This window comes from Perissodus microlepis, chromosome 12, assembly GCF_051167445.1.
Source record: "Perissodus microlepis isolate ML-2025 ecotype Zambia chromosome 12, ASM5116744v1, whole genome shotgun sequence".
Lineage (NCBI taxonomy): Eukaryota > Metazoa > Chordata > Actinopteri > Cichliformes > Cichlidae > Perissodus > Perissodus microlepis.
This window is the reverse complement of record NC_140472.1, coordinates 3,867,379-3,893,638: the sequence shown is the minus strand read 5'-3', so window position 1 is coordinate 3,893,638 and position 26,260 is coordinate 3,867,379. Positions and strand designations below refer to the sequence as shown.

General features: G+C 45.2%; 1 protein-coding gene across 1 annotated transcript; it reads right to left on the bottom strand.

Annotated features, from left to right (window-relative positions):
- Positions 1-90: 90 nt before the first annotated feature.
- On the bottom strand, positions 91-26,260 carry LOC146375638 (F-BAR and double SH3 domains protein 2-like). The gene is made up of 7 exons (XM_084946580.1): positions 23,927-26,260; positions 9,673-9,768; positions 4,030-4,213; positions 3,722-3,945; positions 3,282-3,492; positions 3,135-3,199; positions 91-3,053 (listed from the first exon to the last, which is right to left on the bottom strand). The coding sequence occupies exons 1-7, from the start codon at positions 24,059-24,061 to the stop codon at positions 2,970-2,972; spliced, it is 999 nt and encodes a 332-aa protein (XP_084802706.1). The 5' UTR covers positions 24,062-26,260; the 3' UTR covers positions 91-2,969.

The following is a 26,260-nucleotide window of genomic DNA, read 5'->3' as shown; positions in this document are numbered from 1 at the left end:
GAAACATCCTTCTGTGTAGTCATGTAACACATTATTTTAAAATAATATATTTTAAACAGGTGGATGCAGGAATTAAGAGTTAAAACAGAGTCTTGTTCCATTTAAGCTATCTTTATTTCACATTTATTTGTACACAATAAATACAGTTAAACATCCATGGGTGTGTAAATACGACGCCTGGCAGCCTCCGCATAGCCGACGCTGTAAAACGTGGGAGTTTTTACGTCCTTTTTAAAAAAAATGAATTTCAGATTCTGATTTGATGCATAATCAAGACCAGTAAACAGGTTAACAAAAAATTCTCTAATGGAAAAGAAACGTTAGTTATTCTTTTAATACAACAGGGTAAATGCAAACTTCAAAAATAAGTTTGATGTCATTCAGATCTCAAGGAGATCAACGAGAACGCAGCGTCACGGCTGACGGATACCTCTTTTCCTCTGATCAGATTCAGCTACAGTTTAATTGTTTTTGTTTTCTTAAAATCCTAATTCTAAAAACAAAAAAGGGGAAAAAAGCTGTGCCATTACTTGCACAGATATCCATCTCTAAGCTCTCCGTAAACTATCAATACAATCGATAAGTCATATCTCAATCAAAGACACTACAATGGCTATTTACGGCTAAATAACAGGAAGTATTGATACCAATACGGCTGGTAAACAAACATCAAACAGGAAATATTGAACAAAACATCCACAATACTGAAAAGAAATAAGAAGACATCAGAAAGTGCTTCACTATAGATTTTAAACTGGACAGCTAGCAGCTCAGGATGGTTTCCTCCTTAAAAATAAAAGGCATCTTTAAACTGCACATGCTCAGTGTAAACTGTCCTCCCCAACAGCGACTGTTACTGGCATCATTAGTGTCGTAAAAACAGTTTTTTTTCTGTATTATGCAACATAAAAACAAAAGAGTTAGACTGTGTGTTTGTGTGTTTATGTGCTATGTTTCCCACTTTAAACTTTTCCTAAACATTAAAAGGGGAAAAAAAGATAAGGGATCCAAAACAATCACAGGTAAAAATTGCCACTTTTCCCTTGTTTGTGTAACCGCGAGCGGTCACGTGTGTCGGCGGAGAGGACCAGCCTCTTTTCGAGACTTTTGGTTTGCTCACAAGTGCAGCTCTGTTGCATAGACGTGAATCTGATGGTGGTAACAAAGAGCTACAACGTGAGACACAACGGGGGCGAAATCATAACTATAACATAAAAAATTCTTTCTTCAATCCATAAACGAGGAGAAATTCTGCAGCTAAGGCATCCATAACACGATCAGTTAGAAGTGATGTTTTCCGACGAGCTGAAGGAAGAACTTATCTGTTTTCTTGCAGAGACTTTAATGTGAAACCGGAGCCAGGAGGCAGTTTATCTTAAACATAATTGACTAATGAAGCCAAAAAAGAAGTGAAAACATGTGCAATACCCGTGTGGAGCATGGGCAGCCTAAAGATCGCTCAGGTGAAAACAGAAAATTGATTTATGGTTTGCTGATGATGTGATTAGCGATTATCAGACTATTTCTGCCCATTACTGCTCACAATTTCTTTGTACTTTGACTTCAAACAACATTTTTTTTGCAATTAAGTGTCAACAGAGATACAGAAAAGTGGTTACACCTAAAAAGCAAGGTCACTGAAGGCAGCGGTGTGGTTGTACAATGGTGCTGTAACCTTGTCCTGTCACCAGGGGGCGACGTCAAAATATCTGCTGTTGTCTTGTTGGCCCTTGGCTTACGGTGCATTCCAGATTGAGTCGGAAGTCGGAATTCCTGAGCTCCCAGTAGTAATTTTCATCTGGAACTCCCCCTCAACTAGTATTTCCTTCTTGGAAAGTCAGAGCAGCCTCAACAATCCAAGATGGTGACAGAGAACATAAACATAATCTGCTCTGTCACTCACCTGTATTTGTGACTCATGATATAAGCCACACGCTAAGCACTTACCACATTCTATCAATGAACGTGCTGCAGTTAAAATAAATCCCATCTTACTTTGCTTTTCTGACTTTCCTGCTGGAATGCACAAACTCGGGAATGACGTCACTGCCAAAAAGGACCACAGACATCAGAACATTAACACAGCTGCCAGGTTGGAAAAGTGAAGAAACAAAAAAAAAACTGTACTCTATTTACAGGCCACCAGGGGGCGACCCCTGCGTCTGTAAAAGACTTCTGGTCCTATAGAGGTCTCTGGTACCTCTGTGAACAGTTCCCTGATGTGTTCAAGGGTTCAGTTTCTCATTTCAGAACACAGCTGAAATTATCAAGACTCACTGAAGGGGTGTGAAATGTGTCTAAATCTAGGGAACAGAGGCCTGATCGACGATATGTTCTGCAGACTCGTGTCTTTGTTCATAAACAGAAAAATGAAGGTAAAACACAAACGCTTCCTCTCAAAGGTCAAGGTCAGTCCAGTCTAACATGTTTTACTTTAACATGAAACGCTGCTATGACCGAGTCTCAAACAACAGAAAATCCAGGGTCTGCTCATCAGCTAACCACTCTGTTTTATGCTGTCGGTGCGTTAAATATCATGAAACGCCTCATTCAGTCAGCTGCATGTTCTTTAGAACCAAACTGGCTGCTCGAACTGATGAATGATACCACACTGAGCTCTCTGCAAGGGAACGAATAAGCTCGACTCCCTAAAATATCAGCCAGCGAGTCCAAACACACTGATTTTTACTAACGGATAAAATGATGTTAACTTTTCTATCAACTTCTTTTGCTCGTTATCACCTTATTAACTGTTCGGGGGTGAGAATGAAGCCTTGTACAAACTCTGGGTAAAGTAGTGTTGAGAAACGAGAACACTGAACGGGAAGTTAAAAGAAAAAGGCGCAGCGGTGTTCCTTCTCCGAGTGGGGAGGCTTCTTCCGTCTCCAGGCGTCTTCAGGAGTTTTTAAGTTTCCTTGGGTTTCCTTTGGGAGTGTTTTTACGAGTCCCTGCTCGAGGGGGTGCCGCCTTCACACCAGTGTGATCTCAACCTCCTCTCGCTGCTTCACCTGCCCGCGAGGATGCTGCTTCGGGGGCGGAGGTGCAGCACGTACCTGTAAAAATCCACCGGCTCAGTTAAAATGAAGATAAAAAAGTCTGCTGTCATTTACGTCACCACAGAAGGTTTTACTCACGGGTCGGATGGTGCCACCGCCGCTCTCCGGGTATTTGGGGGGTTGGGGGGAGCTTTGTGCTGGACCTGAAGAGGGCAGAGGAGGCAGATTATTATTCACACTGGCCTTTTTTCTTACAGATAACCACTCACAACCAGAGATTCTTACTGTGAAAGGGGCTTTTGTGTGGAGCCGGCGGCGGTCTGTGGTGTCCGTTGTGATAGGAGGGTGGTCGGCCAATGGGAGAGGCTGTGGCGCTGCAGGGACTCGACACTGGAGAGGACACGGTGGGGGTCTGAAGGGGGCTGCTGTGCAGAGGTCCTGGCTGGAAGGGACCACGAGGGGAGCGGTCGCACTGAGAGAGTGTGGACGGGGAAGCCTTCAACACAAACAGTGGACAGGTGTGCAAACTTTAATATTTTATATAAAATAAAAAGAAATAAATTATTTAACAACACAGGACTTAGTGTCACAAATAAGTTGCTACAGTAGATTTGTACTGCGCTGATGTAGAGGCAGCTGATCCAGGGGGGGACACAGTGTGTGTGCGTTCAACCAGAAGAACTTTAATTGTGTAGAACATGAAATTTAAGTCAGCGTGAGCCTACCTGTGCGCTGCCGTCTCTTTGCCCATCTCCATTCTCGCTGGTCACGGTGAGATCCTCCACAAGAACTGCGGGGAACACACCAACAACGCCGTTAAACTCGCCCTCCCAGAAGCCATCGTCCTCGTGGGTCTCTCTGCTCAGGATGCGGATGATGGCGCCTTCTGGGAACGACAGCTCATCTTCCGTTTGTCCCGCGTAGTCGTACAAAGCCTTTGCGAATGAAACTGCAACACAGACAGTGGCAACGAGGGTATTAAACAAAGCAGGAAATCAAAACTCCGATATTATCTGGTGGAGGCGGATCTCACCACTGGAGTCTCCGTTGACGGAGCCGGTTGGGAGTTCGGTTTCAGGTTCGGTGGAGTTGCTGGAGGAATGGGATCGGGCGTCCAGCGCGGCCAGCGACTGCAGCATGCTCAGCAGGCTGTTGGAGGAGGGCAGCCGCAGGTATTTCTCTGGGACGTAGCCCACCTGTCCGCTACGGTTTCTGGCCTGGAAACACAGACAATGCACACAGACATCACAGCACTAAAACAGATCTATATAAATGATATTGCTCACATTTTTATGTATGATTATATTCATTAAAATAAATACCCCATTAAAACACTATATCTGTATATGAAAAGATAGTCACCTAAGTAAATACACATAAAATATTGCACCTGAATTGCACCCATGTCAGCAATGGGACTCGTAAAGGAGTTTAGGATGTGTATTTTATATAAGCATATCTACTTTTGTCACCTAAAGTGCAGCTCCCAGGGCAGATTTTGACCACAGCAGAGGTTTCAGACCTGAACTGGCACTGAAAAACAATCCAGGCAGTCAAGTTGAACTGAGAAATCCATAAAGCTGAGAGCGTAACAGATGCAAAACAGTCGGAGGGAAGCAAAGAAGGAAGGAAGGAAGAATTTAGCAACTCTGGAAAGTTATATACCTCCATCTAGCAACAACAGCGATAGAAATGCGGCGCTGAACAAACTGTATCAGGCCATCAGTGAGCAACAAACAGCACACCCAGACGGTTTCATCATCCTCGCAGGAGACTTTAATCATGCTGATCTTAAAACTGTTCTCCCAAAGTTTCATCAGCATGTACATTTTCCAACAAGGGGAGACAACATATTGGACTTGGTCTACACACAGGAAAATGGAGCATACAAAGCCATCCCCCTCCCCCATATCGGCACCTCTGATCACCTCACTGTTATGCTAATGCCAGCATACAGACAGAGAGTGAAGGTCATCAAACCTGTTATGAAAGAGGTAAGAGTGTGGCCACAGGAGGCCACCTCTGCTCTTCAAGACTGCTTTGGGTCAACTGATTGGGACATATTCAAGGAAGCAGCCACCTACAATAACATCATAGACATCGAGGAGTACACAGACACGGTGAGCTCATACATCACCAAATGCATTGATGATGTAACACAAGTAAAAAGTATCACAATTCGAGCTAACCGGAAGCCATGGCTAACAGGAGATGTCCACAGGCTGCTGAAGGCCAGAGACAAGGCCTTCAGAGCTGGGGATGAAATAGGCCTGAGAACAGCGAGAGCCAACCTGTCCCGTGGCATCAGGAAAGCGAAACAGGACTACACACACAAGATAACCTCCCACTTCAATGATAGCAAGGACGCAAGAAGCCTATGGCAAGGCATGCAGGCTATTACAGACTACAAGCCTGTAGCGCGTAGCTGTGAGAGCGACACCACTCTGCTCAACAACCTGAACAGCTTCTTTGCACGATTTGAAGCACAGAACAACACACGCCCACAGAAAACACCACCACCTCCACACGACCAGCCTCTGTGCCTGTCTGCTGCCAGCGTGAAGAGGACACTCATCACCATCAACGCCCGGAAAGCAGCGGGTCCAGATAACATCCCTGGTAGTGTGCTGAAAGACTGCGCAGAGGAGCTGAAGAATGTCTTCACAGACATCTTTAACACCTCCCTGAGGCAAGCCACTGTCCCATCATGCTTCAAGACTGCCACCATCATACCTGTGCCAAAGAAACCATCCCCAGCCTGTTTCAATGACTACCGCCCCGTGGCACTGACACCCATTATTATGAAGTGCTTTGAACGACTAGTCATGTCACACATCAAATCTACCCTACCTCCCACCCTGGACCCATACCAGTTCGCATACAGAGCGAAACGATCCACAGAGGATGCAATCTGCTCTGCCCTCCACCCAGCCCTAACTCATCTGGACAAGAAAGACTCATATGTGAGAATGCTGTTCATAGACTTTAGCTCAGCATTCAACACCATAATACCACAACAACTCATCTGTAAACTTGACAGACTGGGCCTCAGCACCTCCCTCTGCAACTGGCTGCTGGATTTCCTCAGCCAGAGGCCTCAAGCGGTGCATGTGGGCAACATGGTCTCAAACAGCATTACCCTGAGCATGGGGGCACCACAAGGCTGTGTGCTCAGTCCTCTGCTCTTCACCCTGTTGACACATGACTGCACACCAACCTACAGCTCCAACCACCTTGTGAAGTTTGCGGACGACACAACGCTGGTGGGGCTCATCGCCAAGGGCGATGAGACCCACTACAGGAAAGAGGTTGAGCTCCTGACCACGTGGTGCAGAGACAACAACCTCCTGCTAAATGTTAGTAAGACCAAGGAGATTATTGTCAACTTCCAGAGAGGCCACACCTGTCACCCCCCATTGACCATCGACGGCGCTGCGGTGGAGAGGGTGAGCAGCACCAAGTTCCTGGGGGTGCACATCAGTGAGGACCTCTCCTGGACCACCAACACAGCATCATTGGCCAAGAAAGCACAACAGCGCCTCTACTTCCTGTGCAAACTCAAGCGGGCAAGTGCTCCACCACCCATCCTGACTACATTCTACAGAGGAACTATTGAAAGTATCCTCTCCAGCTGCATCACTGTGTGGGGCGGTAGCTGCACTGACTATAACAGGAAAGCTCTACAACGCATTGTGAGAACAGCTGAGAGGATAGTTGGTGTACCACTCCCCTCCCTGCAAGACATTTACACCACTCGCCTCACCCGCAAAGCCATCACAATTGTCAACGATGCAACCCACCCCGCGCACTGTCTGTTCAGCCTCCTGCCCTCTGGAAAGAGATACAGAAGTCTCCGCTCCCGCACTACCAGGCTCACCAACAGCTTCATCCACCAGGCTGTGAGACTGCTGAACTCTCTTCCCTCCCGGCTCCCAGCCAGCAGAATCACCAGATTGGCAGAAGTATAGGAAGACAGACTGGACTCTACCCCTCCCATATAATATTACCTTATTGTTAGGGCTGTTTTTGTTGTGCATCTGCACTTATTGTTGTCAATGTCTACGCATGGGACAGTGTGAAACGTAATTTCAATTCCTTTGTATGGCAAGTACATTTGAAGAAATTGACAAATAAAGTTTTCTTCTTCTTCTTCTTCTTCTTATCTCAGCAGCATCATTTCACCAGCCATATTGTGGCAATCATGAGGTGAACAGCAGCATTTGATTTTCTGTAAACTTCTTACCTAACTTTAAAGGCCTGTTACATGTTACATGACCTGTTGCACAGGGCTATCATGTAGAAAGGGAGGTTCAGACCTGCGGGTGTTTTATAAAATAAAAATCCTGGGTCATTCCACACACACATGACCCCACATGACCCCATTACAATCAGCTGAATATATATGTGTAATAACTTTAGTACATTTTTATGAATTATAGGTGCAGAAAGTGCATAGTGGTGGGTTGAAATGTAAAACTTTTTCAACTGCGCTTTTGAAGATTCATAATTTTATAAGTACAGGAGATATCTATGTGAAATTAACAGGGCTGGAAAAACACATTAAAGCTCTGGTAAAAAACAAACAAACAAAAAAACTGCAAATAATCAACTTTAACCCACATGCCACAATCTAAAGCCAAAATCTTGTTTCCTTTAATCAACTTTGAGTTGTTTCAAGTAGTTTCAAACAGCAATCCTGCACCAATTTAATCTCTATGATGTGGAGAAACAGAAGCAAACATCGGTGCTGCCGGATGTTTTGTGTGTTTTCTATTATTCACCGGCGAATACAGCATTTTGAGTAAAACTCTCAAAGCTCTTAACATGTGTGCTACCAAGTGAGTGCAAATGAAACTTCTCCATATTTATACCAGGATCATTTTCTAGCTGGCATCTGTCAGATATCAGTTAGGTAGATTTTGCCTGATGCTGCCGGATGGATTTTGATGGCCTCTAAAATGACTGAAATAGACCAGGTAATCACAGATAAAGAAGACTGCAGATACTATGTCTCTTTTCATAACCTTATGGCTCAAGATGAATAAACAACAAGTGTTTGGACTTCTAAAACGAGGCAAAACTCTTTGATTTAAAGCACAAGACAAAACGAGAGCTTGGAAGCAAAAGTAAATGGAAAACAGTGACAGTCTTTTCCAGATTACTGTGTCTGTATCTTGTCTTATAATCACAGGTCATTTAGCAGTGAGGACAATGAGCTGAGACAATCTTTAAAGCACGCGTTTATCTGTTTACACTTCCTGGAAGTGTGAAGTTCAGAGGAATAAGTGCGTGGTGTGCATTAACAATAAAAATGGAAAATGTCATTATATTGTGCAGATATTCCTCTGTGTTTAGGACAGCGACTAGTTAAGATATGCTTTTTAAAAGGTGTGTGTATATATATATATATATATATATATATATATATATATATATATATATATATATATATGTATGTGTGTGTGTGTACTGAAGTGCAAATTAAAAGTAGAGGTTGTGCATTTATTTAGGAAGATAAACAGTCTGATAAAGTCGGAACAAACACGAGCTGGAAATAGTCCCACGGTGAGGAAATGAGACGACACATCTGTAAATAAAAACTAAAAATGGGAAATAATCTAAGTTCCTGTGCAGGGCGAGGAGTACAGTACAAAGTCAAGAGTTCACTGTTCTGCCTTCAGGCTCATAGTTCAGACTAACAAAGATAAAGACCAATCACGCAGGACTTATTATGTTTCCTGCTTTGACTTCTTACCCAGACTGTTCCATAATGTGTGTGCAGCACTTTTGTGATTAAAATCTATTTAAATTAGTCGTTTATTTCAGTGCAGACAGATTATTGACACTCAAACAATGGAGCTACTTTGTCTGTTACTTACAAATTTTTAGAAAATTAGAAAAATTTGAACATTTTTTCCTGCTTGTGTATCAATTTAGAGGAAAAGTCATCCCCCAGCTTCTCAAGCTTCATAATCCAGTGATCATGAATGTCTAAAAACAAAAAATCTTTTCTGCATCTGGTATTGTTGAGATGTTTAACTCTGGACCAAAATGGTGGATCTGCTCTGCCTAAAGCCGCTTTGAGCATCAAGGTCCTGAGCCGAGTCCAGTCCGGGCTTTTGTGGCCACGTGGCCCGGCCAGCTCAGCTTTCAGGATGCCCGTGAGCTGCTTGTTCCACTCGTCTGATTTTGTATTGATTGTTGTGTAAACAAATTAATCTGTCATCTGTTGAGCTTTGTTCCACTTCTCAATAATCTCCTCTGATCTGTTTTCATTACAGCATTTTATCTGTGGTTTCCAACCTGTGCAGTTCAAACCTGAAGGATCCACATTTTCACTTCACCTTTCTGTAGAAATTGATTTTCCGGTAAACTGATCAACACCTCCTGCCAACTAAATTAGTCAAACACGTACCTTATTTTATGCTACAAAATTTGTATTAAAAGCAACCGAAACACTTTGAGATTTGGATTTTAATAGTTTCAAAAATTATTCTTCAAGTTTTACTTGAACATTTTAGAGAAATCATGTTAAGTTCTAAATTTTTAAGGTTGGGGATTTCATTCCATGCATAATAAATACGAGTTTATTTTCCCCAATAATCACTAAAAGCAATCGCATGTGATATTTTATGCATTTAATAATGAATAAAAAGAGAAAAACATCAGTATTTACCGTGTCTGAGTCGACAGGCTGGAACATGAAGTCTGGTGCTTGCTGGAACGCCATGTTCTTCTGCACAAACAGCTGCTGGTGAAACTCCTGCAGAACCTGCATGTGTTTCAAGGGAACAGACAAAAATATACATATATACTTATTTAAGGTTTATCACAAGCTTACAAATCAGCCCATGTCTAAACCTGCATAATTAACACTTAGTAAAGCCTTTAGGGTTCAGGCTTGCTCCCTATTTAGTTTTAATTTCTTGCCCACATTTATTTCTATTTCAAATTAACTTAAAAAAAAAAAAAAGACCTCCAGCTGAATGAATTGTGGCCAGTGATCCGTGTAGCTTAGGGCCACATTTATAATTTTTTATTTTCCATTACTCTGTCAGTTTATTTCTGTTGTATTAAGTTATTTGATTTGCTTATGAAATGAACCCAAATCAGCTTTTTATTATTTTACACAAGTCAAATAAAAGAAAACGCCAATAACAATTAAGAGAATGACCATAAAGCCGTTTCTGGTTACTATCAGCTGATCTGAATGCTGATGACCACTCTGGTGTTTGTGGTCACAGCCTGACATTAAAAACGTATCACCGCCTGCCTATTTTCACACAGACTATTTTTAACAAACGCTCACCCTCCAGCTGCTGAAAGCTTAAAGAGACAGTTAACAAATTACATAACATATCACTGTAAGTAACACAGGTGAAGGTACAAACAGTTTTAATTCTAATTCCAGGTTTTTTCTAAAGCCAGCTAAAGCAGCCGGGGACTGGACCACCACCTGGACCACAAAGCTCTCTGCCCACCCGAGGGAGGACGAAGTACCTGTGTGGATATTTTAAGCTGAACTCATGGGGCACAGCTATCAGCTGTTCTGGAAAAAAAAGAAACCTCCCCAGTACTGGTCCCAGGCTAGTAACTTTGGTCTTTTGAATTGTACTTAAGTTTGGCCCCTCATCAAGAACCAGTTGCCTTGGGGAGACCATACCAGGGGACAGCATAGCTTCTCCTCCTCAACTGTGATCATTCACAGAAAGGAAAGGAGCCAGTGTAGGTGGTTTGACTGGCATCTGAAATAGGAGGCCTCCAGGATGTCTCCTAGACGAGCTGGTAAGGGCAGACCAAACACACACTGGACACATTGGGACACATTATGTATCTCGGCCGGCTCGCCGTGGTATCCCAGTATTCGCTGCCTGTCTGTTGTCAGATGCATTTGTGTGACCATAAATACCACTTAAGTGGGAAAAGGAACTTCTGGATATCTCTGCTTGGACTGCTGACTCAAGTGTCAAAAAATGATTTGATAGAGGAACTTGTATTGGAAAAGAGGAGCAGGGTATTGATCCCTGTTGATTTACCCGTCAGTCTACAGTCATACCTTTACCTATGACTAAAATCTGACACAAATGAGCATCTTCTGAAGGATGTCTGAGCTCTGCCTTAGAAACATGATGAAGAGCTGAGTTATTTGGAAAGCTACTCGTTTACACCGAAAGGCACCAGAGTGGCGGCTCACTGTTCTCCAGGAAGAGCAGGAGTAGGTGGCTGGGGAGGGGGACGTCTGGGCATCATGACCGGACTCAGATAAGCAGCAGAAAATAGATGGAAGAAAATCAGGTTTAGTAATATCAGTTTTATATTCTTTAATCTTGTACACCGTATAAATGCCTCACATTTTAATCAGGCTTCCTGTAGAAACAAGATGCTGCTGCATCTCTGCTCACATGGAGAGGCAGAGGTTGAGGTTGTGTGTGAGAAATATATTACTATGAATTACTAGGCTAACAATTACACCAAACTGCCAAGCTTGACACCATCTGAAAAGTAAAATGAGCATAAAATGAGCAGCTTACCCAACCCAAGTTAAATAGTATCCCACAAGTAGCTCATTTTACTTTTGCTCCCCCAACTTATTTAATCAACCAGCCACAGTGTGGAGCTGACATTCCAATCAAGCTTAATCAAACAATTAAGCTCTCTCTTTCATAGATATAAATAACTGCTGCTAGCTATGATGTTTAAGGAGTGAATAGTGAACTTCTTTTAATGGTGTGTTTAATTAATTTTATTTAATAACTTGTGACCTTTGAGTCCCTTCCTTGCAAGAATTATGGCCAATGACGGAAATGTATGTATTACATTTAAGATTGGAAAACAATGTCAATGCCACAAACGTGAGTTGTCATATACATCTGTGAGTTAATCTGCACAACCGTGTGCACATGTGCTCTGTGCATGTACACACACAAAGAATTGACCTTCGTTCCTTAAATTTGTAGCATTGCCTCTGTGCTGACTGATGGTGCTCAGTGGCTTTTGCTTCTTGCTTTTAAATCAGATGTCACTCTCAACATAAACACAAGCTACAGCAGCCAAGCAGTCTTAGCTGAGGAAACAAAGATACATTTCCTCATTTAATGTAAAATATTGTGGTGATGTTATGTTATATTAGGCAGGCAGCTGCCCAAATAACACCGTGACAATCAAAAGTATATCTATTTTGAACGCCTCAGCTGGAAAAAATTCAAAATGGTTTATAAAGTTGGCCACAGGTCTGTATGTAAATGGGAGCTAAAACATTGCTTCATATTTGGATATGTATGATGTTAGTGTTTCTAAAATACTAAAAAATGTGTTAATTAACAAAGTAAACTAAAAATAGACATTATTAAATTTTATACTTTTAACTACTGAATTGAACATAATATGAAATAATGTGTTTCCACTGTGGGAATGATGGATCCAATGACAAATAACTTTCAGATTAGTAAAGCTATATTTTTAATTTTTCTAGTTTTCCATTTCTATTTAGATGATTTATATTTATATTTATATTTAAAATGAACAGGATCATAACAAAATAACACCACCGCAAGTGTAACAAAAATATGTTGAAATCAAATGGTATGTTATTTGAAATCAATATGAAACAATGACACATGCATTTTATCCAATTTTTTTTATTTATTAAATTTTTCCCAATTATCCAAATTAGTCTGTGATTGGCCTTATTGTCCAACAAATCATATTTATATACAAATATATGTGACTCTCAAATATGATTTAAATGGATCATTCCTCACTTGATGACGAATTATCCATTTAAATATTTGCAGAGTCCTAAACTTGATGCCAGTGAACTTATCAGTGGTTGGTTTTAAAAAAAAAAAAAGCCCAAAAAATCCCCTATGAGCAAGCACTTGGCGACGGTGGGGAGGAAAAACTCCCTTTTAACGGGGAGAAACCTCCGACAGAACCAGGCTCAGGAAGGGGTGGCCATCTGTCGCTGCCGAGTGGACTTAAAATGTTCACTGTCCATCCTCCTTCTGACAGGAACTTCCTACAGACCAGGTATGAATGATGCCTGAGTGGACATACAAAACTCACAAGTTCCTGGCTCTCACGGCTCCTATGCAGAGGGTTAGTCGAAGGAGGAGGGGCATCGCGAGGGGCGTCGGGGGACTGTGCCTCACTACCCTCCCCTTCTCCAAGAAACCCGTCTTCAACCGAGTCGAGAGAGCCGGGAACTTGTGAGGTGTGCATGTCCTGGTGAGCCTCCACCTTTTATAGGTGGGTGCAGCCTCGACTGTACAGAGACAGACCAGACCAGCTGCACCACACAGACACTTCAAACCTCATCTGAGGACAAAAAACATATACATACATATATATATATATATATCTTACTATTAAAAAAATAATAAAGTTAGGATTCCTTTACAATGTCAGAAGGAGGGAGGCACTAAGGCACCGCCTTCCGCCCCTCGACGCCCTCGCGGTGCCCCCTCCTTCTGACAGGAACTTCCTACAGACCAGGTATGAATGATGCCTGAGTGGACATAAAAACTCACAAGTTCCTGGCTCTCACGGCTCCTATGCAGAGGGTTAGTCGAAGAAGGAGGGGCATCGCGAGGGGCGTCGGGGGACGGGGGACTGTGCCTCACTGCCCACCCCTTCTCCAAAAAACCCGTCTTCAACCGAGTCGAGAGAGCCGGGAACTTGTGAGGTGTGTATGTCCTGGTGAGCCTCCACCTTTTATAGGTGGGTGCAGCCTCGACTGTACAGAGACAGACCAGACCAGCTGCACCACACAGACACTTCAAACCTCATCTGAGGACAAAAAACATATACATACATACATATATATACATTACTATTAAAAAAGTAATAAAGTTAGGGTTCCTTTACAATGTCAGAAGGAGGGAGGCACTAAGGCACCGCCTTCCGCCCCTCGACGCCCTCGCGGTGCCCCCTCCTTCTGACAGGAACTTCCTACAGACCAGGTATGAATGATGCCTGAGTGGACATACAAAACTCACAAGTTCCTGGCTCTCACGGCTCCTATGCAGAGGGTTAGTCGAAGAAGGAGGGGCATCGCGAGGGGCGTCGGGGGACGGGGGACTGTGCCTCACTGCCCTCCCCTTCTCCAAGAAACCCGTCTTCAACCGAGTCGAGAGAGCCGGGAACTTGTGAGGTGTGCATGTCCTGGTGAGCCTCCACCTTTTATAGGTGGGTGCAGCCTCGACTGTACAGAGACAGACCAGACCAGCTGCACCACACAGACGCTTCAAACCTCATCTGAGGACAAAAAACATATACATACATACATACATACATATGTATGTCTTACTATTAAAAAAATAATAAAGTTAGGGTTCCTTTACAATGTCAGAAGGAGGGAGGCACTAAGGCACCGCCTTCCGCCCCTCGACGCCCTCGCGGTGCCTCCTCCTTCTGACAGGAACTTCCTACAGACCAGGTATGAATGATGCCTGAGTGGACATACAAAACTCACAAGTTCCTGGCTCTCACGGCTCCTATGCAGAGGGTTAGTCGAAGAAGGAGGGGCATCGCGAGGGGCGTCGGGGGACGGGGGACTGTGCCTCACTGCCCTCCCCTTCTCCAAGAAACCCGTCTTCAACTGAGTCGAGAGAGCCGGGAACTTGCGAGGTGTGCATGTCCTGGTGAGCCTCCACCTTTTATAGGTGGGTGCAGCCTCGACTGTACAGAGACAGACCAGACCAGCTGCACCACACAGACACTTCAAACCTCATCTGAGGACAAAAAACATATACATACATACATACATACATATGTATGTCTTACTATTAAAAAAATAATAAAGTTAGGGTTCCTTTACAATGTCAGAAGGAGGGAGGCACTAAGGCACCGCCTTCCGCCCCTCGACGCCCTCGCGGTGCCCCCTCCTTCTGACAGGAACTTCCTACAGACCAGGTATGAATGATGCCTGAGTGGACATACAAAACTCACAAGTTCCTGGCTCTCACGGCTCCTATGCAGAGGGTTAGTCGAAGAAGGAGGGGCATCGCGAGGGGCGTCGGGGGACTGTGCCTCACTGCCCTCCCCTTCTCCAAGAAACCCGTCTTCAACCGAGTCGAGAGAGCCGGGAACTTGTGAGGTGTGCATGTCCTGGTGAGCCTCCACCTTTTATAGGTGGGTGCAGCCTCGACTGTACAGAGACAGACCAGACCAGCTGCACCACACAGACACTTCAAACCTCATCTGGGGACAAAAAACATATACATACATACATACATATGTATGTCTTACTATTAAAAAAAGTAATAAAGTTAGGATTCCTTTACAATGTCAGAAGGAGGGAGGCACTAAGGCACCGCCTTCCGCCCCTCGACGCCCTCGCGGTGCCCCCTCCTTCTGACAGGAACTTCCTACAGACCAGGTATGAATGATGCCTGAGTGGACATACAAAACTCACAAGTTCCTGGCTCTCACGGCTCCTATGCAGAGGGTTAGTCGAAGAAGGAGGGGCATCGCGAGGGGCGTCGGGGGACGGGGGACTGTGCCTCACTGCCCTCCCCTTCTCCAAGAAACCCGTCTTCAACCGAGTCGAGAGAGCCGGGAACTTGTGAGGTGTGCATGTCCTGGTGAGCCTCCACCTTTTATAGGTGGGTGCAGCCTCGACTGTACAGAGACAGACCAGACCAGCTGCACCACACAGACACTTCAAACCTCATCTGAGGACAAAAAACATATACATACATACATACATACATATGTATGTCTTACTATTAAAAAAATAATAAAGTTAGGGTTCCTTTACAATGTCAGAAGGAGGGAGGCACTAAGGCACCGCCTTCCGCCCCTCGACGCCCTCGCGGTGCCCCCTCCTTCTGACAGGAACTTCCTACAGACCAGGTATGAATGATGCCTGAGTGGACATACAAAACTCACAAGTTCCTGGCTCTCACGGCTCCTATGCAGAGGGTTAGTCGAAGAAGGAGGGGCATCGCGAGGGGCGTCGGGGGACGGGGGACTGTGCCTCACTGCCCTCCCCTTCTCCAAGAAACCCGTCTTCAACCGAGTCGAGAGAGCCGGGAACTTGCGAGGTGTGCATGTCCTGGTGAGCCTCCACCTTTTATAGGTGGGTGCAGCCTCGACTGTACAGAGACAGACCAGACCAGCTGCACCACACAGACGCTTCAAACCTCATCTGAGGACAAAAAACATATACATACATATGTATGTCTTACTATTAAAAAAATAATAAAGTTAGGGTTCCTTTACAATGTCAGAAGGAGGGAGGCACTAAGGCACCGCCTTCCGCCCCTCGACGCCCTCGCGGTGCCCCCTCCTTCTGACAGGAACTTCCTACAGACCAGGTATGAATGATGCCTGAGTGGACATACAAAACTCACAAGTTCCTGGCTCTCACGGCTCTTATGCAGAGGGTTAGTCGAAGAAGGAGGGGCATCGCGAGGGGCGTCGGGGGACTGTGCCTCACTGCCCTCCCCTTCTCCAAGAAACCCGTCTTCAACCGAGTCGAGAGAGCCGGGAACTTGTGAGGTGTGCATGTCCTGGTGAGCCTCCACCTTTTATAGGTGGGTGCAGCCTCAACTGTACAGAGACAGACCAGACCAGCTGCACCACACAGACACTTCAAACCTCATCTGAGGACAAAAAACATATACATACATACATACATATGTATGTCTTACTATTAAAAAAATAATAAAGTTAGGGTTCCTTTACAATGTCAGAAGGAGGGAGGCACTAAGGCACCGCCTTCCGCCCCTCGACGCCCTCGCGGTGCCCCCTCCTTCTGACAGGAACTTCCTACAGACCAGGTATGAATGATGCCTGAGTGGACATACAAAACTCACAAGTTCCTGGCTCTCACGGCTCCTATGCAGAGGGTTAGTCGAAGAAGGAGGGGCATCGCGAGGGGCGTCGGGGGACGGGGGACTGTGCCTCACTGCCCTCCCCTTCTCCAAGAAACCCGTCTTCAACTGAGTCGAGAGAGCCGGGAACTTGCGAGGTGTGCATGTCCTGGTGAGCCTCCACCTTTTATAGGTGGGTGCAGCCTCGACTGTACAGAGACAGACCAGACCAGCTGCACCACACAGACACTTCAAACCTCATCTGAGGACAAAAAACATATACATACATACATACATATACATTACTATTAAAAAAGTAATAAAGTTAGGGTTCCTTTACAATGTCAGAAGGAGGGAGGCACTAAGGCACCGCCTTCCGCCCCTCGACGCCCTCGCGGTGCCCCCTCCTTCTGACAGGAACTTCCTACAGACCAGGTATGAATGATGCCTGAGTGGACATACAAAACTCACAAGTTCCTGGCTCTCACGGCTCCTATGCAGAGGGTTAGTCGAAGAAGGAGGGGCATCGCGAGGGGCGTCGGGGGACGGGGGACTGTGCCTCACTGCCCTCCCCTTCTCCAAGAAACCCGTCTTCAACCGAGTCGAGAGAGCCGGGAACTTGCGATGTGTATGTCCTGGTGAGCCTCCACCTTTTATAGGTGGGTGCAGCCTCGACTGTACAGAGACAGACCAGACCAGCTGCACCACACAGACACTTCAAACCTCATCTGAGGACAAAAAACATATACATACATACATACATATACATTACTATTAAAAAAGTAATAAAGTTAGGGTTCCTTTACAATGTCAGAAGGAGGGAGGCACTAAGGCACCGCCTTCCGCCCCTCGACGCCCTCGCGGTGCCCCCTCCTTCTGACAGGAACTTCCTACAGACCAGGTATGAATGATGCCTGAGTGGACATACAAAACTCACAAGTTCCTGGCTCTCACGGCTCCTATGCAGAGGGTTAGTCGAAGAAGGAGGGGCATCGCGAGGGGCGTCGGGGGACGGGGGACTGTGCCTCACTGCCCTCCCCTTCTCCAAGAAACCCGTCTTCAACCGAGTCGAGAGAGCCGGGAACTTGCGAGGTGTGCATGTCCTGGTGAGCCTCCACCTTTTATAGGTGGGTGCAGCCTCGACTGTACAGAGACAGACCAGACCAGCTGCACCACACAGACGCTTCAAACCTCATCTGGGGACAAAAAACATATACATACATACATACATATGTATGTCTTACTATTAAAAAAATAATAAAGTTAGGGTTCCTTTACAATGTCAGAAGGAGGGAGGCACTAAGGCACCGCCTTCCGCCCCTCGACGCCCTCGCGGTGCCCCCTCCTTCTGACAGGAACTTCCTACAGACCAGGTATGAATGATGCCTGAGTGGACATACAAAACTCACAAGTTCCTGGCTCTCACGGCTCCTATGCAGAGGGTTAGTCGAAGAAGGAGGGGCATCGCGAGGGGCGTCGGGGGACGGGGGACTGTGCCTCACTGCCCTCCCCTTCTCCAAGAAACCCGTCTTCAACTGAGTCGAGAGAGCCGGGAACTTGTGAGGTGTGCATGTCCTGGTGAGCCTCCACCTTTTATAGGTGGGTGCAGCCTCGACTGTACAGAGACAGACCAGACCAGCTGCACCACACAGACGCTTCAAACCTCATCTGAGGACAAAAAACATATACATACATATGTATGTCTTACTATTAAAAAAATAATAAAGTTAGGGTTCCTTTACAATGTCAGAAGGAGGGAGGCACTAAGGCACCGCCTTCCGCCCCTCGACGCCCTCGCGGTGCCCCCTCCTTCTGACAGGAACTTCCTACAGACCAGGTATGAATGATGCCTGAGTGGACATACAAAACTCACAAGTTCCTGGCTCTCACGGCTCCTATGCAGAGGGTTAGTCGAAGAAGGAGGGGCATCGCGAGGGGCGTCGGGGGACGGGGGACTGTGCCTCACTGCCCTCCCCTTCTCCAAGAAACCCGTCTTCAACTGAGTCGAGAGAGCCGGGAACTTGTGAGGTGTGCATGTCCTGGTGAGCCTCCACCTTTTATAGGTGGGTGCAGCCTCGACTGTACAGAGACAGACCAGACCAGCTGCACCACACAGACGCTTCAAACCTCATCTGAGGACAAAAAACATAAACATACATATATATATATCTTACTATTAAAAAAATAATAAAGTTAGGGTTCCTTTACAATGTCAGAAGGAGGGAGGCACTAAGGCACCGCCTTCCGCCCCTCTACGCCCTCGCGGTGCCCCCTCCTTCTGACAGGAACTTCCTACAGACCAGGTATGAATGATGCCTGAGTGGACATACAAAACTCACAAGTTCCTGGCTCTCACGGCTCCTCTGCAAGGGGTTAGTCGAAGAAGTAGGGGCATCGCGAGGGGCGTCGGGGGACAGGGGACTGTGCCTCACTGCCCTCCCCTTCTCCAAGAAACCCGTCTTCAACCGAGTCGAGAGAGCCGGGAACTTACGAGGTGTGCATGTCCTGGTGAGCCTCCACCTTTTATAGGTGGGTGCAGCCTCGACTGTACAGAGACAGACCAGACCAGCTGCACCACACAGACACTTCAAACCTCATCTGAGGACAAAAAACATATACATACATACATACATATATATTACTATTAAAAAAATAATAAAGTTAGGGTTCCTTTACAATGTCAGAAGGAGGGAGGCACTAAGGCACCGCCTTCCGCCCCTCTACGCCCTCGCGGTGCCCCCTCCTTCTGACAGGAACTTCCTACAGACCAGGTATGAATGATGCCTGAGTGGACATACAAAACTCACAAGTTCCTGGCTCTCACGGCTCCTCTGCAGAGGGTTAGTCGAAGAACGAGGGGCATCGCGAGGGGCGTCGGGGGACGGGGGACTGTGCCTCACTGCCCTCCCCTCCTCCAAGAAACCCGTCTTCAACCGAGTCGAGAGAGCCGGGAACTTGTGAGGTGTGCATGTCCTGGTGAGCCTCCACCTTTTATAGGTGGGTGCAGCCTCGACTATACAGAGACAGACCAGACCAGCTGCACCACACAGACACTTCAAACCTCATCTGAGGACAAAAAACATATACATACATACATACATATATATTACTATTAAAAAATAATAAAGTTAGGGTTCCTTTACAATGTCAGAAGGAGGGAGGCACTAAGGCACCGCCTTCGGCCCCTCGACGCCCTCGCGGTGCCCCCTCCTTCTGACAGGAACTTCCTACAGACCAGGTATGAATGATGCCTGAGTGGACATACAAAACTCACAAGTTCCTGGCTCTCACGGCTCCTATGCAGAGGGTTAGTCGAAGAAGGAGGGGCATCGCGAGGGGCGTCGGGGGACGGGGGACTGTGCCTCACTGCCCTCCCCTTCTCCAAGAAACCCGTCTTCAACTGAGTCGAGAGAGCCGGGAACTTGCGAGGTGTGCATGTCCTGGTGAGCCTCCACCTTTTATAGGTGGGTGCAGCCTCGACTGTACAGAGACAGACCAGACCAGCTGCACCACACAGACACTTCAAACCTCATCTGAGGACAAAAAACATATACATACATACATACATACATACATATATATTACTATTAAAAAAAGTAATAAAGTTAGGGTTCCTTTACAATGTCAGAAGGAGGGAGGCACTAAGGCACCGCCTTCCGCCCCTCGACGCCCTCGCGGTGCCCCCTCCTTCTGACAGGAACTTCCTACAGACCAGGTATGAATGATGCCTGAGTGGACATACAAAACTCACAAGTTCCTGGCTCTCACGGCTCCTATGCAGAGGGTTAGTCGAAGAAGGAGGGGCATCGCGAGGGGCGTCGGGGGACGGTGCCTCACTGCCCTCCCCTTCTCCAAGAAACCCGTCTTCAACCAAGTCGAGAGAGCCGGGAACTTGTGAGGTGTGCATGTCCTGGTGAGCCTCCACCTTTTATAGGTGGGTGCAGCCTCGACTGTACAGAGACAGACCAGACCAGCTGCACCACACAGACACTTCAAACCTCATCTGAGGACAAAAAACATATATATATATATATATATATATATATATATTACTATTAAAAAAATAATAAAGTTAGGGTTCCTTTACAATGTCAGAAGGAGGGAGGCACTAAGGCACCGGCTTCCGCCCCTCGACGCCCTCGCGGTGCCCTCGCGGTGCCCTCGCGGTGCCCCCTCCTTCTGATAGGAACTTCCTACACACCAGGTATGAATAATGCCTGAGTGGACATACAAAACTCACAAGTTCCTGGCTCTCACGGCTCCTCTGTAGAGGGTTAGTCGAAGAAGGAGGGGCATCGCGAGGGGCGTCGGGGGATGGGGGACTGTGCCTCACTGCCCTCCCCTTCTCCGAGAAACCCGTCTTCAACCGAGTCGAGAGAGCCAGTCCAGGGTGTGTGAGTGTCAATTTCACTCCCATATATGACCTGCTATCACAGAATGTGTTACTGTGACATCACACATTGTGCTTTGAAGTGTGATGACTGGATACAGGTGTGGAATGGCAACTGTTTGAAAGACACAAAACAATAAATACCATCACTCACATAGACACACACTCACAACAACAGAAGAGAAACAAAGAGAGAGAAAAAGAACATGAGGAAATTAAATATATATATATATATATATATATATACACACACACACACACACACTTTTACACACACACACACACACACACACATATATATATATATTCAAACCTTAAGGACAAAAACCAGAGGACAAAAACTACAAGAACAACATAAATATGGAGAAAACTAACCTTAGAAACATGCAGGGTGACAGGAGACAGCAGCATTGCAGACATGAGGACAGGCAGACAGTTCAGGCTGTGTGAGAGTCAAGTTCACTCCTATATATGACCTCCTATCGCAGAATGCGTTACTGTGACAACGCAGGCTTTGTGCTTTGAAGTGTGGTGATTGGTGACGTCAATGGAACGGCCTGTGATCTTACGTCACACTAGCCCGGATAAATTTGAAAAAGGCGTTTTCGTTTGAAAACGCTCCGTGTCCAGACTACCGTTTTCACAGAGTTGTGCGACCACATTGAAACGGCCGAAAACGCTCACGTTCCAGTACTGCGCATGCGTGAAACGCAAGGCGACTCGACCTGCCTCATTTCTGTCTGCCGTTTATTTACTTTCCGGCTATTTGAAACGTCGCGGCAAAATGTCGAGGAAAAGCCAGGAGTTTTTTAAATGGACTAACAATGTGGTGGAGTTGTTGCTGCAAGTAATACAAAAGTACAAAGTTGCAAAAGCGATTGAGAATTAAAGAATTTGAAGAAAAGCTATCTGGAGCATGTACAAACTGATATTAATCTTTAACGGGGCTGTCACAATTTATCACATGATTGCATCACTTGACTAGGCTATGTCCACATGTATGGGTATTCTTGAAAACGTAGATTTTTCTATGCGTTTGTACCTTTCGTCCACACGTTTCGGCCACTGAAAACGGAGAGTTTTAAAAATTCCTGCCTGGGTGGAGATTTTCAAGAACTCCGTTTTTGCGTTTACTATGGAAAAGGGAGAAAACGCAGGGTCAAAGGTGTGCGCCTTTTTTGACGTCACACTGTGCGCCAAGTTATTGTTTCGGTGAAATTAATTTCTACAACGGCGGACTTAGACAAAATACTGTTAATTTTACTCTCTGTAGTGTTTAAATGCTTACATACACAGACAGTTACTGTCCCTCCACACATAGGACTCACTTCTGCTTCTTTGCGCCGCCATCTTTGTTTACTCTTTCCCGCCCAGGCGTCTAGACATCTGATTGGCCAACATTTCTACACGGTTAGGAATATATCGCCACCTGTTGCTTTGGCATGCTCCTGGCAGCATTTCCCTTCGTTTTTGGTGTTGAGGTGTGGATGGGATTTTTTTAAAAAGCGAAAAATCTCAGTTTTCAGAAATACCCGTGTACGTGTGGACGTAGTCTACAATGTATCATTGTTTTTAAAAAGGCTCCAGTTCGCTTTCCACAATGCTACGCGAAAACGGCGTCAAATGTATACGCTTTGGAGAGCGTTTTCAAAACGCTGCGCTTTCCTTGACCGAAAACGCTGTCTCAGTGTGGACGGAAGGCCAAAACGGAGAGAAAAAGATGCGTTTTCGTTTGAAAACGCATCTGAGTGATGAGTCATGATAGCATTACAGGCTGTTCACTTTTAAGTGTGGTAATTAGAAATATTGCAAAATAAAATACACACAAATATACTGTAAGAAAAGGCTTTTATTTTTTAGTATATGCTGAATTATCAGTTTCAAAGCTACTCTACCAGAGTTTCACTAAAAAATGAAACAAAGGATAAGTTTTAACCCTTTCATGCATGAATTATGACAACCTCTCAGCGAATAGCTTCTCTAAAATCAATAGAAACCCAACATTAAGTTCAGCTGAAGGTAGGGTTGCCAACTCCCTGAAAAATAAATAAGGGACACCTCGTGGCCAGGGCCGGGCAACCCAGTTGTCTTCACCCTTCCCAGTGTGGTAGCTCTTTTTTTGTGTGTGAAGTTATTTTTTAACCATTTGACTTGAATTTGATTTAAGCAGATGCATATTCTTTGTGATATGACCATATGGGAAACAAATGATCATTTAGCCATTTATTTTTAGCTCAAAATGACAACATTAACACAATAAAACAGGTCTCTTTCTTAAACAGAAGCCTGTCATGCTTAACTTTTGAGAATATAAGTAAATCTTTCTTTAAAAGAACTCTGTCCTGCTTAACTTAAAATTATATAAATTAATAGAAAGCAATAGAACGAAAAATATTCTTGTAATTGTGCACATATAGTGCATTTAGTACAATTGGCTTCAGTTGAGGTATTATTTCAGCTTTTCTAATGCTAATCAGCTGCTCCTGTTTGTAAACCCGCTTGTTCCCATGATTACGCATCTTAACTCATCATCATTATTCATCTATGTATTACTTTTATGTATTAGTGATCTATTTGTTGTAATCATCTATCCTTGCAGTTGTTTATTACACAAAATAAATTATATTATCACACTTCTGGCCACATAGCGCTGATATTCACTGCACATGCCCATATTAACCTTAACCAGAGGGTTTAAAAAAAACAAACCAATGTTTACATACCATATCTGCTTCTGCCGTGGCCTGGTGGACAAAAAATTGGTTAAGGGTTCCCCGAGCTTTCACGCCCCTCATGTTCTTCATGTGCCCACCATTAGAAGCATGCCTATGGAAAAAGTGCGCCGGCACACAGTGCATTATAGGTGTTATCGTGCACTTTTCCAGCCAGGTGTTTTCCTTTTCCCATTCCTCCCTGTACTTTTGCAGCCTTTTTTTTTTTCTTTCTCTGAGCGAACAAACATTGCTGCTCTAATGCTGGGCTTACACTGTGCGATTTTTGGCCCATTTTGAGCCGATTTTTGAGTCGTGCGACCGTTTTGGCGATCGGCCCGATTTTGGCCTTCATCGTGCGTCGTGCATCGTATACAGGGAGTGCAGAATTATTAGGCAAATGAGTATTTTGTCCACATCATCCTCTTCATGCATGTTGTCTTACTCCAAGCTGTATAGGCTCGAAAGCCTACTACCAATTAAGCATATTAGGTGATGTGCATCTCTGTAATGAGAAGGGGTGTGGTCTAATGACATCAACACCCTATATCAGCTGTGCATAATTATTAGGCAACGTCCTTTCCTTTGGAAAAATGGGTCAAAAGAAGGACTTGACAGGCTCAGAAAAGTCAAAAATAGTGAGATATCTTGCAGAGGGATGCAGCAGTCTCAAAATTGGAAAGCTTCTGAAGCGTGATCATCGAACAATCACGCGTTTCATTCAAAATAGTCAACAGGGTCGCAAGAAGCGTGTGGAAAAACCAAGGCGCAAAATAACTGCCCATGAACTGAGAAAAGTCAAGCGTGCAGTTGCCAAGATGCCACTTGCCACCAGTTTGGCCATATTTCAGAGCTGCAACATCACTGGAGTGCCCAAGAGCACAAGGTGTGCAATACTCAGAGACATGGCCAAGGTAAGAAAGGCTGAAAGACGACCACCACTGAACAAGACACACAAGCTGAAACGTCAAGACTGGGCCAAGAAATATCTCAAGACTGATTTTTCTAAGGTTTTATGGACTGATGAAATGAGAGTGAGTCTTGATGGGCCAGATGGATGGGCCCGTGGCTGGATTGGTAAAGGGCAGAGAGCTCCAGTCCGACTCAGACGCCAGCAAGGTGGAGTACTGGTTTGGGCTGGTATCATCAAAGATGAGCTTGTGGGGCCTTTTCAGGTTGAGGATGGAGTCAAGCTCAACTCCCAGTCCTACTGCCAGTTTCTGGAAGACACCTTCTTCAAGCAGTGGTACAGGAAGAAGTCTGCATCCTTCAAGAAAAACATGATTTTCATGCAGGACAATGCTCCATCACACGCGTCCAAGTACTCCACAGCGTGGCTGGCAAGAAAGGGTATAAAAGAAGAAAAACTAATGACATGGCACCTTGTTCACCTGATCTGAACCCCATTGAGAACCTGTGGTCCATCATCAAATGTGAGATTTACAAGGAGGGAAAACAGTACACCTCTCTGAACAGTGTCTGGGAGGCTGTGGTTGCTGCTGCACGCAATGTTGATGGTGAACAGATCAAAACACTGACAGAGTCCATGGATGGCAGGCTTTTGAGTGTCCTTGCAAAGAAAGGTGGCTATATTGGTCGCTGATTTGTTTTTGTTTTGTTTTTGAATGTCAGAAATGTATATTTGTGAATATAGATATGTTATATTGGTTTCACTGGTAAAAATAAATCATTGAAATGGGTATATATTTGTTTTTTGTTAAGTTGCCTAATAATTATGCACAGTAATAGTCACCTGCACACACAGATATCCCCCTAAAATAGCTAAAACTAAAAACAAACTAAAAACTACTTCCAAAAACATTCAGCTTTGATATTAATGAGTTTTTTGGGTTCATTGAGAACATGGTTGTTGTTCAATAATAAAATTATCCCTCAAAAATACAACTTGCCTAATAATTCTGCACTCCCTGTAGTATACGTGGGGTAACGAGACACGATTAACACCTCACGACCACTGCTCACGCGCAAACACGTAAACGTCGGTGAAAAAGACGGAGCAGCACGGCTGTGCAGCCTGTGATCTGGACACAAGCGATGGAGGCACAACTTGTAGAACTTTGGAAAGCTCATCCGAGCCTTTCCGATGTGGCATCACAAAATTATCACGACCACAACCGTGAAAATAGTTGGATTTACATTGCTGCTTAATCACAGCTGCCTGATCAATGTTTTTCATTAGCAATTTAGCAAAGTTGATGGTGGTGGTGTGCGTGTCTGTATAAGGGAAAGACAGAGAGAGAGCGAGCGAGCGACAGAATTTCTGCTATAACCTTCATTTTATGGAGGCACAGTGTGAGCACTCAGGTCGCATCAGAGCATCGGGCG